Source organism: Otolemur garnettii, unplaced genomic scaffold (genome assembly GCF_000181295.1).
Source record: "Otolemur garnettii isolate 467f Iridium unplaced genomic scaffold, OtoGar3 scaffold00263, whole genome shotgun sequence".
NCBI classification, from domain to species: Eukaryota; Metazoa; Chordata; class Mammalia; order Primates; family Galagidae; genus Otolemur; species Otolemur garnettii.
In genome coordinates this window covers 1118141-1133662 of record NW_003852658.1, presented here as the reverse complement: position 1 = coordinate 1133662, position 15522 = coordinate 1118141, and the positions used below count along the sequence as shown (strand labels likewise).

The 15522-nt window shown below is 39.0% G+C and overlaps 1 protein-coding gene across 1 annotated transcript in view; it reads right to left on the bottom strand.

The window, feature by feature from the left end:
- The window catches only part of VPS8 (VPS8, CORVET complex subunit), a 271667-nt gene that overhangs the window by 64470 nt on the left and 191675 nt on the right, over positions 1-15522 (bottom strand). The window contains exons 40-41 of the mRNA XM_023508657.1: positions 6748-6829; positions 6305-6387 (exon numbers count right to left, since the gene is read on the bottom strand). Coding sequence (XP_023364425.1) covers positions 6305-6387; positions 6748-6829 — 165 coding nt within the window. The remainder of the gene's footprint in view (positions 1-6304; positions 6388-6747; positions 6830-15522) is intronic.

The window sequence follows — 15522 nt, the reverse complement described above, 5'->3', positions numbered from 1 at the left end:
AAAAAAAAAAAAAAAAAAAAAAAAAGATATACAGATGGCAACAAGCATACAAAGCTCAACATCATATGTGGATCACTGGAGACCTATAAATTACAAAGTCTGGGAGACTACTGCACATCTCCCAGAATGTCTAAAATCCAAAACACCAACAATAACAAATGGTGGCAACAAAGTAGAACAACAGAAATTATCATTCACTGCTGGTGGGATGCAAAATGGTACAGAGTTCTGGACAACCACTGGCAGTTTCTTACAGAGGTAAGCAGAGTCTTATCATACAATCCAGCAATTGCCCTCCTAGGTGTTTACCCAAACTGACAGCTTATATCCAAACAAAAATAGGCACAAGAATGTTTAGAGTGGCTTTATTGAAAACTGTCAAAATATAACTAGATATTCTTTGACAGGTGACTGGATAAACTGTGATACATCCATCACTTTGACAGGTGACTGGGTAAACTGTGATACAACTGTGATACAATGGAATATTACTCAGTGAGAAAAAGAAATGAGCTGTTAACCCACAAAAAGGGAAGAACCTTAAATGAATATTGCCAGGTAAAAAAAGCCAATGTGAAAAAGGCTGCATAACCATAATTCTAACTCTGTAATATTCTGAAAAAGGTGAAACTAGAGAGATAGTTAAAAACAAAAGTCAGTTGTTGTCAGAAGATCAGTAGAGAGAGGAGGATAAATAGTGGCATACAGGGAACTTTTCCAGCAATACATGATACTGTAATAGTGGCCACATGACATCATGTATTTGTCAAAGCCCAAAGAACTGTATAACGTAAAGGCTGACTCCTAAACAATAGACTTTATTAATAATGTATCAATATGAGATCACTAATTATAAAAATTTATTGTGCTGGAGGAAGGAAGGGTAAATGGGAATTCTCAATATTTTCTGTGTAATTTTTCTTTAAATCTAATGCTGCTCTAGCAATTAATGTTAAACCTGAATGAAAGGTCTGGTTGTATGGCTGAGGCTTTCTGACTAATGCGCATCAATTCAATGTAGGGTGACAGGACAGCTAAGCCAGCCTTCTTCTTGAGGAAATCCCTGAAATGTCAAATTGCTTAGGTTTTGTTCCTCTGAGATCATTCAGTGTTTCAAGAAAAGGAACCTCTGTCTCCTCCTTGGGAAGTATTTTTTTTTTAATTTCAGATTTATTTGATGGTACAAACAATTAGGTTACAAAGTTTGGATCTGTTAAGTAGAGTCCCTGTTGTAGTCATGTCCTGCCCCCAGAGGTGTGCCATATTCCCTTACACTGTGCCCATTAGGTGGGAGCACCCCCCCCCCAATCTTCAATTGAATTGAGTTTTTCTCTTGTGGGTATGTCTTGGGAAGTATTTTTAATTTCACTAATAGATAGAGGGCTACTCAGTTTACTAATTCTTTAGTAACACATGGTTTTAGGTCTTTCAAGGAATTTGTCACTTTTATCTAAGTTGTCAAATTAACTGTCATAAAGTTGCTTTTCTTTTTTAAGTTTTTAAAGGTAGAAGGTAAACTCACACTGACTTGAGGCTTTCTTTTTTTCTAATGTAGATGTTTGGGGCTATACATTTTCCCCTAAGTACTGCTTAAGTGACATTCCACAAACTTTTGATATGCTATTTTTTCATTTTCACTAAATTCAAAATACTTTCTAAGTCCTCTTTTAATTTCTTCTTTGATCCATGGGTTACTTACAAGCATCTTAGTTTCCGAATATATGGAGATTTTCCTGCTTTTTCCTGTTTATTTCCATTTAATTCCCTTGCAGATAGAGAACATATTTTTTCACTTGAATCCTTGTAGGTTTATTGAGATTTGTTTTCATACCTCAGAATATGGTCTATCTTGGTAAATGCTCCGTATGTACTTGAGAAAAATGTGTACTCTGTTGTTGCTGTCAAAGTAGTTGGAAAAAAGTTTAGTAGAAATGTGCTGTTACCCTTTGTTTTTTTCCTCTGGCTGCTTTTAAGATTTTCTATTATCATTGGTTTGAAGCAATTACAATGAGCCTTGCTATCATTTTCTTCATGTTTCTTGAATTTGGGTTTTATTAATCTTATAGTTCTCAAAAAACTTAGAAAAACTGCAACTAGTATCAATGCAAAAAGTTTTCGTTTTTTTCTGCTGACTCCCTTTTCAGAACTCCCAAGTACACATATGGTGGGCTGCTTAAAATTGAGCCACAGCTAACTGACAGCTCTTGCTTTTTTCTAATTCATTTTTCTGCTTCATTTTCTATAATTTGTATTGCTATGTCTTCAAACTCACTAATCTTTTTCTTCTGTTTTGATGTCCTTGTCTGCTAATTCTATTATCTGTGTTGTATCTCAGTTTCATTTTCCAACTGCTCTGCAAGTTTTGATTGAATATCACACACTATAAATTTTACACTGTTGGGTCTTGGATAATTTTGTATTCCTAAGATGTTTAAGTTTTGATTTGGGATGCAGTTACTTGGAAACAGGTCTCATTTTTAAGATTTATAAGGCATTTCTGGAGCCATCAATGGCTGTTTCCTACTACTGAGTACTTCTGCATACTCAATATCCTAGAGTTATGAAGTTTTCCAGTCCTGCTGATGAAAAATCACTGTTCTAGCATGAGTAAAGTATTGTTCCCTCAAATGCTCTTGGGTAGTTTCCCCATACACAAGTGCTAATACTTGAGGGGGGCCTTCTTTACATCCCCAGAGATCTTTTTGTAATTCTCTCCTGGTACTTTCTCTGCGAAATCTTCAGCTTCATTTCCTGAAGTATGCTGAAAGTTGCTTGGGAGCCCTTTTCTTGCACTTTTGCCTGGAAATTTCTCAAGACATGGAGCTAGGGCAAATATAGGAAATACTTTATTTCCTGTGTCTCAGGAATCACTGTTCTTCATTATAAAATAACCACTACTTGAAAATCACTATTTCATATCTTTTGTTCAGTTTGGGGTTGTTTAAGGAAGAGGGTAAATCCAATCTCTGTTACTCTATTTTAGCCAGAAGTGGGATTCCTCCAGCCTTGATTTTTATTCACTCTAGAAATGTTTACTGAGTACGTATTATATGTTAGGTGTCTCTGGGATGGGTGATGGTGAAGCAAAGTATATAGTCTTATCTCTTAAGGTCTTTATATTCCAACCATAATAAAAAATAGGCAGATAGATCTGACTCTGATAGCTTCCTAGAACTCATCTTCGTCCTTCTGCTTTCCCTACTCATTCACTGCCTCATAAAGTTCATCTCGTTGTAAGAATTTAACTACCAGTTCTATGTTGCAGACTTCCAAGTCTATAAATCTCCACTGCTTACCTCTTCCTTAAGCTCTCTCTGGGTTATTCCTTTACTGCTCACTTTAGCAAGGTGATCCTGGTATCAGGGGATTAACTAGGTTTTTTTTTTGTGTCCTACATTTAAACAGCAAGAGCCCAATGGATCCTATCACTTAACTAATTTCCAAATCCACTATATACTCTCCATTCTATTTAACCCAATTAGCAAAATTGGAGTACCTATTATACTCTAGGTGTCTTTTTGCCTGCAGTCTTGACTGCTTCTCATTTATCGTGTATGATGCAAAATGAGTGATCTTTCTAAAGAAAAATCTCATTTCATCATCCTTGTGTTTAAAATCTTGAGGAAAGCTTATTGATTTTAGAATAAAATTCAAAGTCCTCACCATGGATTACAAAGCAATGAAGGACACAGTATCAGCCTGTCTCTCAAATTTCAGCTCTGTAATTCTGCTTTCTCATCTGATGTTCCAAGAACTCTTAAAATACTTGCAACTCCCCAAATGTACCATGTTTTCAACTCAAAGTCTTAGTTCTCTCTGCTTAGAATAATCCTATCTCCTTTCTTTCTCTGATTCCTTTGCTCTTTAAGATTCAGCTTAGATAACTCCTTCTCTAGGAAATCTTTCCAAATTCACTTGCCTATTTCAGATATTTGCTTTTACTGGTACTTCTTTGGCTATATATATATGTTCAGAAATCCAACTCAATCTAACTTATTCACAAAAGACAATTACTGTAAAGGTACTGGGGTATTTCAAGGATCCAAGCAAAGGAATGCAAGTAAGCCCAAAGAACTACAGTGAGGGACTAGAGTGCCGTTCAGAATTTTCTCTACATGGTCTTCTTTCATGGAGTACATGTCTTGAGTCCCCTTTATGCATCTTGTCTATTCTCTTTGTGCATCCTCTTCATTCCTCTCTTCTCCGTTGATTATTCTTTTTCATTATTCTAGTTCATATAATGGAAAAGCAGTCACTGTCAGATGAAATTTGTACCTGATATAATCCAGAGATCTGAAAGGAGACTTGTATGTTCTTCTCAAGTTCAGTGGTTAAATATCCTGAAGGGACACCTACTAGCCCTGTTTAGGTCAGTTGCCCACCCTAGGTGAATCATGTGAAGCCCGGAAGCAGGGGCATGCTTTCCTACGGCTGATCCGGCTATTATCACGTGGGCTGAGGGTAGGGATGTAGACACGGCAATTATCCTACATGGGCTTCAGAGAAGACAATCCTATAGGTGGCCACTATTACTTGCGTAGAGCCCTATGAATAGCTGTATCAGAAATTTTTTTGTCTCACATATAATAGCTCTCATGGGCAAAGAATTGTGCCTTTCAATCACATAGGTAACGGGGTAACACATAATTAATAAAGTAATTATTAATTAGCTTCTCAAAAGACCAAAGACTAAAACAAATGACAAAAGCTTACAGGATGTAAGAGAAAAGAACATAAATTAGGAAACAGGAGACTAGTGAGTCTAGGTCTGTCACTACAGACAGGCCAGACGTTTGACTTCTCTATGCTTCAGTTCCCTCCTTTGTCTGCAGAAATTTTTATAGCAGCCCTACCTACCGCAACACATTATTGTGAGATTCAAATGAGAACATGTTTGTGCTGAACAAATATCAGGGAGAGTTAGTATAGCAATCACAAACATGGAAATACAGAATCTGAGAATTAGCATGCCCTCCTAATCAGTGGCAGCTAACCACTGAAAATAGAAAATGATTAAAAGCAATGACAATGAATGTCTATATAACTCAGAATAAAAATTTTCAAATATCAGAAGACTTTTGGATTCCAAAATCTTGAAATACAGAACTTCTAATAAACATGTTTTGCCAGGGGAAAGATAAAATTTTTGTTATAATGTACGTATCATAATATGAGGTTAAAACTCAACATAAAGCAAAACGTATACAGAGACAACCCACTTTTAACTTTAGAATTTACTTTCTTCTAATTTACTTTCTGCCTTATGAAGCTATTATCTGTATTTTATATGATTAAAAAGCCTTATGATTAATGTGTTTTAAAATAGTTATAAGAAGTAGGCTATAGCAAAGAATTATTCAAGACATGCTAGGTATAAGACCAAATGAGAAAATATGTGTAAAAATACACTATAAGTGGCAGGGTATCTAAATGACTATGTGATGAGAAAGACTGCTGGATGCACTGATCTTTAGCAGTAGAGGTCCAGAGGCTTAGTACAAAGTGGGAAGTAGAGTGTAGAGAGTCTTAAAAGAGAGCTGATAGAGATGGTCATAACTCAATAAAAATCATTTGAAAATGATAAAGACCAATGGCATTATCTTACTGTTTTTTGTTTGTTTTTGGTGTGTCTTCATGCTGTATGAAATGAAAGAAGACAAAATGGATTCTAAGTATAATTTCTATTGCTTCTCCCAGAATCCTCACCAATTTTTCTAAAAATACACCTTAGTGTATTTTTAGCATTTGCTTTTGATGATGTTAGAAAGGTTCAGGTCTTTTTGCCACAAGAAACAGGCTGGAATGATGTCCTACAAAGGCTTTAGGCACAAAGCCAGCTAGAGTTTAGAGTTAGGGAATGAGTCCTGAACACAAAAATAGTTTTAGGATAAATTAGAAAACTCAAATAACAACCAATGATCAAGAAATGCCTATATTAATTTAATTTTTACTTTATCTTCTTTTGATCTAAAAAGCAGAATAAACCAGAAGTAAATGATAATCCTTTCCCAGCTGGCACACCCACAGGAAAACTGTGCATCTGAATCCTAAGGGGACAGTGAACACCTGAAGGCTGAACACTCTTAACCGAAGGTTACAAGCTTATGTCAGGCAAACTCATACCAACGAACTGAAAAGAAAAGATTTAAGGATGAGGAACATAAGTTAGATATACAGCTGATGCCAAAAATTAGCTGCATGAAGTTTGAGATTTTTAAACATAGCTAAATTTGCTGTTATTTATACATAACTAAAATATTAGTTGAAACTGATCAACATTAATTTTCTTCCCCTTTTAACTCACCTGTAAAATTCTTTGCAAGATTGAAGGAAGGGCAATAAATGCTGCCATGCTGTTCAGAACTTGCATGGTCAAAGATTTTAGGGCTGTGATAATAAAATATTAATATTAAGGTTAGTTTGAAAATAAGAGTTCTCAGTTTTAAAGTTAGGGGAAAATAATGGAATTATACAGTTTCTTAGAAATGTAGCCAACCTTTGTTAAGTTGCAAAGGCTACAACTATTTAAGATAAATTATAGAAGTTTCTAAGACAACTATTACTCACAATAATTTAAATAAATGGCACAACAGAGAGAATTAAAACTGAAAGATGACATTGACACTACAATATGGTTTTATTAAGGAAAATATTAAAATAAGATACTGAGAGAAGATACCATAATTATGGTTTTTACAGATAACAATGAGACTGATGACATAGGTGACACAGTTGTGATGAACTTACCTTCTGCGTGTAGATGAGGTACAGCTGAACTGGACAGCTTCTGAGGAGCCATCATTGCCTCCAATAGTGGAAACCACAGTGCCTACGATGTCAGAGGAAATAAAAGAAAAACAAAAGTGCTCTGTTATTTTGAAGAATAATGAACATCAGCAGAGTGTTTTACGGGGTGAAACGTACCTCTCACAACTATAACTTGGACTTTACCTTACAAAGGCAAACAGTGCAACCTAATTGTACATACCCGCATTATTAATCTGGGAGTGGGGGAAGAAACATACTTCTCACTTATATTTGTCAGTAGAAATTAGAAAAAGGAAACATTTGACTGGGAAAGGAAAAGACAATAAAAGCAGAGACCGTAGCTAGAACAGATACCTTATCATGGAGCCTTGGGAAACAGAAAGAGGCCCAGTTAAATCTAAACCTTGGGACTGTAATCTTGAGTCTCAGGAAAGGGTAGGTTCAAAGATGCCAGGGACAAGCTTCCTGTTAGGTTCTTATCTACTCTGGTATAAACAAAGTTTAAAATAACCCTATGTGCTGTAGAAAGAAATAATCAACTCCCATGATAACAGGCTCCACACTCTATTTTTCTTTATCTATGTCAACCAAGAGAAATGAGTATAGGTTACCTAAAGTTTTTTCATATCAAGCACTGTTTTATATTTCCTAAGTCATCACAGACCAGGAAATGGAGGTTACATCTCAATTAATGTTACCCCCATGTCATTTATTTATATCCATTATGTTAAATAATACATCAAATAACTATATTAAATTCCTTACATGTTTTTAAAAAACAATCTTATAATAACTTTATACTGTAGGTATGATCTTCACTTAAGACAGGAAATTGATTACTGAAGAGAATATATTTTTGCTCAGTGCCTATGGCTCAGCAGCTAGGGCACCAGCCATATACCCCAGAGCTGGTGGTTTGGAACCTTGCCTGGGCCTGCCAAAAAACAATGACAAATACAACAACAACAACAAAAATAGCCAGGCATTGTGGCAGGTGCCTGTAGTCCCAGCTACATAGGAGGCTGCGGCAAGAGAATCGCTTAAGCCCAAGAATTAGAGGTTGCTGTAAGCTGTAACACCATGGCACTCTACCAAGGGTGACATAGTGAGACTGTCTCAAAAAAAAAAAAGAGAGTATATTTTAACATTTCAAACATGTTTTCTTGATGGATAATGATTTACAAATGCTCTACCCCAGTACCTTGGGAGGAACCTATTGCTGAAACATCCAGAAGACAGGAAGAAAAGTCAATTTGACAACTCAGGACAAGAGGAGCTATTTACAGACAGGACAAGTTCCGTAGCCCCCACCCAATAGTGCAGAACTGACCTGGCAATGAAGACATATATGGGAGTGGTTTAAGGCAAAGCAGACAAGGCTAAGAGTCCAACAGACCTCTCCCTACTTGGTGAATAAACTGCCACTCAGGGGCTCTACTAAGAAGGTTTTATCCGCCCCAAACTGAGGTTAAAGGATTTTATGTTATCCTGTTAATATTTCATGTATCTCTTTAAATTCTTCAGATACATGTTTTTTGTTTTTTATTGTTGGGGATTCATTAAGGATACAAGAAAGCAGGTTACACTGATTGCATTTGTTAGGAAGTCCCTCTTACAATTATGCCTCACCCCCAAAAGGTATGTCCCACACCAAGACCCCCATCCCCTCCCTCCTTCCCTCTCTCTGCTCTTCCTTTCCCCCACCCTCTCCCTCCTTCTCTCTCTCTCTGCTCTCCCCTTCCCTCACCCACAACTATGTCATTAATTGTCCTCATGTCTAAGTTGAATATACAGGATTCATGCTTCTCCATTCTTGTGATGCTTTACTAAGAATAATGTGTTCCACTTCCATCCAGGTTAATACAAAGGCTGTAAAGTCTCCATTTTTTTAATGGCTGAATAGTATTCTATTGTATACATATACCACAGCTAGTTAATCCATTCCTGGGTTGGGGGACATTTAGGCTGTTTCTGCATTTTGGCGATTGTAAATTGAGCTGTGATATACAGTCTAGTGCAAGTGTCCTTATGATAAAAGGATTTTTTTCCTTCTGGGTAGATGCCCAGAAATGGGATTGCAGTATCAAATGGGAGGTCTAGCTTGAGTTCTTTGAGGTTTCTCCATACTTCCTTCCAAAAAGGTTGTATTAGTTTGCAGTCCTACCAGCAGTGTAAAAGTGTTCCCTTCTCTCCACATCTGTGCCAGCAAGAAATGTAAATCAAAAACCACCCTGAGATATCATCTAACCCCAGTGAGAATGGCCCACATCACAAAATATCAGACACCTGTTATAACTTTTAAATACTGGTAATTATTTTGTTGAAATTTTTATTTATTTTATTTAGTACTAATGAACTTTTAATCTTGTACTTTATTTTTAGATGGTGTAGAGTTCCCTCATATATCCTCAACCTTTTCTCTTGTTCTGATTGAGAAATAGTGCCTTGCCTGCTCTGTGACCCAGCCAGCCACAACTGTTGGGACTTCAACACCCTACTCCCAGTATTAGATCATCTAGCCACAAAATCAACAAAGAAACACTGGATTTTAACTGCAGTTTAGACCTAAATGACATTTTCAGAACATTTCATCCAAGAGCTGTAGAAGACACGTTCTTCTCATCAGGGCACAGAGCATTCTCCAGGGTAAATCACACATCAGGCCAAAGATAAGTTTCAACAAATTTACAAAAACTGAAATCATATGAAGTGTCTTCTCAGATCACAATGGAATACAACTAGAAATCAGTAACAAAGAGTAACTCTAGAAACTGTGCAAATATTAATACATGGAAATTAACAAATGGAAATACAACAAGAGCAGTGAGTGCTAAGAAGGAATTTTAGAGCAATAAACCCCTACATCAAAAAAGTAGAAACATTTCAAATAAACAACCTAATAATGTGCCTCAAGGAACTAACAAAGCAAGAACCAAACCCCAAATTAGTAAAAGGAAATAAACAATATTAGAGCAGAACACAACAAAATAGAGGCTAAAAAAAAATACAATGAAAAGGATCAAAGAAAGAAAAGGTTGGTTTATTGAAAAGATAAAACAAAACTGAGAACAGGCATGGTTGCTCACTCCTATAATTCCTGCACTTTGAGAATTGCTATAGGCCAGGACTTTGAGACCAGCCTGGGAAACAAAAACTGAGACCCCATCTCTATAAAAAATAATAAAAATTAGCCAGGCATTGTGGTGCCTGCCTGTAGTACTAGCTACTGGGGAGGGAAATGGGACAATTGTTTGAGCCCAGAATTCAGGGTTACAGTAAGTTGTGATGGAACCACTGCACTCTAGCCTGAGCAATAGAGTAAGAGTTTGTTTCCATAAAAAACAAAACAAAACAAAATGGATAAACTACTAGTTAGACTAACAAAGAATGAAAAGGGAGACAACTGATACAACAGAAATATGAAGCATCATGAGAGACTCTTATGAACAATTATACACTAAAAATTGGCATACCTAGAGGAAATGGATAAATTCTTGGACACATACAACCAAGGGAATTAGGGAAAACTAAAAAATCTGAATAGACAAAAAATATACAACACATACAACATTCCCTACCAAGGGAATTAGGGAAAACTAGAAAATCTGAAAAGACAAAAAATACACAATGAGGTTGAACTCATAAAGTTCCCTGAGAAAGAAAAGCCCAGGACCGGATGGCTTTACTGATGAATTCTACTAAACTTTTAAGGAACAGCTAATCAATTCTTTTCAAACTATTACAAAAAAGTTAAAGAGAATGGAATTCCTCCTGACTTATTTTACAAAGCCAGCATTACGTAACAGATAAGGACATACACACACACACAAAAAAAAACTGTAGGCCAGTATTCCTGATGAACATACATGCAAAAATACTCAACAAAATACTAGCAAACCAAATCTAGCAAATCAAAAAAATATATATATAACTGATTCTTGAACAATTTGGGTTTCACCTACACCTACATGGGTCCACTTTTTACACAGTTTTCTTCTGCTTCTGTCGCCCTTGAAACACCAAGATCAACCTGTCTTCTCTCCTCCTCTTTGGCCTACCCAACATGAAGATCTAAGTTAGATGAGTACTTTTATGATGATCCACTTACATTTAATAAATAAGAAATACACTTTTTCTTCTTTATGGTTTCTTAATAAATAAACCACCTTACTTTATTATAAGAATATAGTAATAATACATATAATATATAAAATATGTGTTACTAGACTGTTTCTGTTATCAGTAGGACTTCCAGTCAACAATAGGATATTACTAGTTAAAATTTTGGAGAAGTCAAGAGTTACATGCAAATTTTTGATTACATAGACGGTTAGCACCCTTAAACTCTCATTTGAGAGTTCAACTGTAATAAACGCACATTTTTGATTACATTGACGGTTAGTACATCTAACTCTCACATTGTTCTAGGGCCAACTGTAATACACCATGATAAAGCAGGATTTATCCTAGGATGCAAGAATGGTTCAACATATACAAATCAATGTGGTATACCACATTAATGGAATGAAGAACAAATACCATACGGTCATCTCAAAAGACAGAAAAGACATGTGATAAAATTCAGCATTCTTAATGATAAAAACTCTCAACAAATTAGGTATAGAGGAAATATACATTAACATAACAAAGGTCATATATGACAAGCCCACAGCCAACATCATATTGAACAGGGAAAAGCTAACTTTTCCTCTAAAAACTGAAACAAGACAAGGATGTCCACTTTATCACTTTTATTCAACTCTTACTCAATGGAAAGGCCTAGTCAAAGCAATTGAGCAAAAGAAAGAAATGAAAGGCATTCAAACTGAAGAGAAGTCAGATTGTCCTTCTTTATAAATGCTGTGATTTTTATATTCAGAAAATCCTAAAGACTCCACTGAAAAGCTCTTAGAGCTAATAAATGAATTCAGTAAAGGTACAGGATATAAAATCAACATAAAAAAATCAGTAACCTTTCTCTGGGCTAGCCAAGAAAGAATCAGGAAAGTAATCTCATTTATAACAGCTACAAGAAATTTAAAATACCTAAGAATAAATTTAACCAAGGAGCTTAAAGATCTCTACAAGGAAAACCAAAAATCACTGAGGAAAACAACTGAAGAGGGCACAAACAAATAAATGGAAAGACATCTCATGCTCATGGATTAGAAGAATTAATATTGTCAAAACAACCAATTAAAATTGTCAAGAAATCTACAAATTCAATGCAATCCTTATCAAAATACAATATTTTTCACAGAAGTAGAAAAAATAATCCTAAAATTCCTCCAGAACCACAAATGACCCCTAGACAGACGGATCCTGATCAAAAATAACAAAGCTGGAGCCATCATCACATTACCAAACTTCAAAATACACTACAAAGATACAGTCACCAAAACAGCATGTTATTGTTAGGAAAACAGGTACACAAACCAGTGAAACAGAATAGAGAACCCAGAAATAAGTCCATCTATTACCAGCCAACTGATTTCTTCATTTTTTTTTTTAACCTTTTTGAGAGAGTCTCACTCTGTTGCCCTGGTAGTTTCCCTCAAACTCCTGGCCTTGAGCGATCTCTTGCCTCAATCTCCCGAGTAGCTAGGATTACAGGCATATACCACTATACCCAGCTAGTTTTCAGTAGAGACAGGATCTTACTCTTGGTCAGGTTGTCTTGAACTCGAGCTCAAGCAATCCACCCACCTTGGCCTCTCAGAGTGTTAGGATTAGAGGCGTGAACCCCATGCCCATCCAGCCAATAGGTTTCTGACAAAGACACCAAGAATTTATGGAAAAGATACCTTCTTCAATAAATGTTGCTGTCCATATGCAAAAGAATGAAACTAGAACCCTACCTCTCACAGTATACAAAAATCAACTCAAAACAAACTACAAACTCAAATATAAGAACCAAAACTATAAAATTACTGGAATAAAACATAGGAGAAACACTTCAGGACAATGGTGTGGGTAAAGATCTATGATTAAGACTTTAACAGCACTGGCAATAAAAAACAGACAAATGAGACTATATTAAACTGAAAAAGCTTCTGTATAGCAAAGACAGTAAAGAGGTAATAGGTAGAATGGAATATTTACAAGTGATTCATCCAATAGGGGACTAATATCCTCAATGTACAAGGAATGCAAACTGCAAAATCCCCCAAATAATCCCATTAAAAAGTGGATAAAAGACATGAAAAGGCATTTCTCAAAGCCATACAAATGGCTTTTGGCGAACTGATATACAAAAAAATGCTCAGCATCACTAATCATCATGGAAATGGAAATCAAAACCACAGTAAGATATCATCTCACACATGTGAGAATAGCTATTATCCAAAAGATGGCAGAATGTTGGTCAATATGTGGAGAAAAGGGAACCCTTGTACACTGTTGACAGAAATGTAAATTAGTATAGCCATTATGGAAAACACTATGGGGGTTCCTCAAGAAACTAAAAATAGAACTACCAAATGATCTAGATCCTACTATTTGGTATTTATCCAAAGGAAAGGAAATCAGTATAAACCTGCACCCCCATGTTAACTGCGACACTATTCACAACAGCCTAGAGATATGGAATCAATCTAGGTGTTCAACAGGTGGATAAAGAAAATATGGTACATATACATGATGGAATACTACTCAGTCATAAAACAGGACAAAATGGATGAAACTGAAGGTTATTATGTTAAGGGAAATAAGACAGGCATAGAAAGACAAATATTGCACCTTTGCATGTTATAACATGTGATAGATGATTATCGCATGTTCCCACTAATGTGGGAATTTAAAAAGTTGATGTTATGGAGGTAGAGAGTAGACTGATGATTATTGGAGGCTGGGGACGGTTAGGGTAGAGTGATGAAGGAAGATTGGCTAATGGGCACAAGATACGATTAGATAACATAGTAGAGTGTGATTCTAGGAAGATGGCCGACTGGTGGCAACCCTGGTCAGAGGCTCCTGAGCAAAGGAAGGAAAACTGGTTAGAATCAGAATCTATGAAGACAAAGATGGGGAGTTGAACCCAGAAAGAAGTTCGGCAAGGTATAAATCCAAGGAAGAGCATTTAAGAACACAAAATACAGGTACAAAGTGGGCCCCAGAACTGTTTGCTAGAGCTGCCTGCCTCCCGCGGGTGACAGGTGGCCGCAGAGAAGTCCCCTGCGTTGGGAAGGCACAGAAATAGTTGCTAGAGCCTTGCGCACCCCCGCGGGTGGCAACGGAGGAGTCCCCCACTCTGGGAGGGCCCAGAACTGCTTGCTGGAGCCGTGCACCCCACAGGCGGCAGAGAAAACCCCCATTCCAGGGCTCTGGGAAGGCCCAGAACTGCTTGCTAGAGCTGCAAGCCTCCCGCTGGTGGGGGGTGGCTGCAGAGGAGTTCCCCTGCTCTGGGCAGGCACAGCACTACTTGCTAGAGCCTTGCACACCCCCGCAGGCGGCAGAGGACGAGTCCCCCACTCTGGGAGGGCCCAGAACTGCTTGCTAGAGCCGCAAGCCTCCCATCGCTGCTAGGTGGCTGCAGAGGAGTTCCCCTGCTCTGGGCAGGCCCGGAACTGCTTGCTAGAGCTGTGCACCCCACGGGCAGCATAGTAGATCCCTGCTCCAGGGCTCTGGGCGGGTGCAGAACTACTTGCTAGAGCTGCAAGCCTCCTGCGGGTGGCGGGTGGCCACAGAGGAGTTCCCCTGCTCCGGGCAGGCACAGAACTACTTGCTAGAGCCTTGCGCACCCCCGCGGGTGGCGGCAGATGAGTCCCCACTCTGGGAGGGCCCAGACCTGCTTGCTAGAGCCGTGCGCCCCATGGGCAGCAGAGTAGATCCCCGCTCCAGGGCTCTGGGTGGGCACAGAACTGCTTGCTAGAGCCGCACACGTCCTGTGGGCAGCGAGTGGTCACAGAGGAGTCCCCTGCTCTGGGCAGCCACAGAACCACTTGCTAGAGCCTCGGAAGCGCCACGGGCTGCGACGGAGGAATCCCCAACTTTGGGCAGGCCCAGAACTGCTTGCTAGAGCTGCGCACCCCATGGGCGGCAGAGGAGACCCCTGCTCCAGGGCTCTGGGAGGTACAGAATGGCCTGATAGAGCCGCACACCTCCTGCGGGCGGTGGGTGGCTGCAGAGGAGTCCTCTGCTTCCAGAAGGCATGGAACTACTTGCTAGAGCCCTGAGCACCATTGTGGGTGGTGGCAGAGTGGTCCCTCACTCTGGGAGGACCCAGAACTGCTGCTAGAGCTACACACCTCCTGTAGGGGGGCAGGAGGTCGCAGAGGAGTCTCCTGCTCTGGGCAGGCACAGAACTACTTGCTAGAGCCTCGTGCGACCCACGAGCCGTGACGAAGGAGGCCCCAACCTTGGGTGGGCCCAGAACTGCTTGCTATAGCCGTGCGGCAGAGGAGATTCCCGCTCCAGGGCTCTGGGTGGGCCCAGAACTGCTTGCTAGAGCTGCATGCCTCCCGCGGACAGTGGGTGGCCACAGAGGAGTCCCCTGCTTGGGGCAGGCACAGAACTACTTGCTAGAGCCATGCGTGCCCCACCGGCGGTGGCGAAGGAGTCCCCCACTTGGGGCAGGCCCAGAACTGCTTGCTAGAGTCGCACGCCTCACAGGCGGCAGAGGAGATCCCTGCACCAGGCTCCTGCTCTGCGCAAGCCCAGAACTGCCTGCTAGTGCCGCGGGCGTCCTGAGGGCAGTGGTGGAGTTCTCCGTTCCAGGCAGACCCAGGACAGCTTGCTAGACACACACACACACAC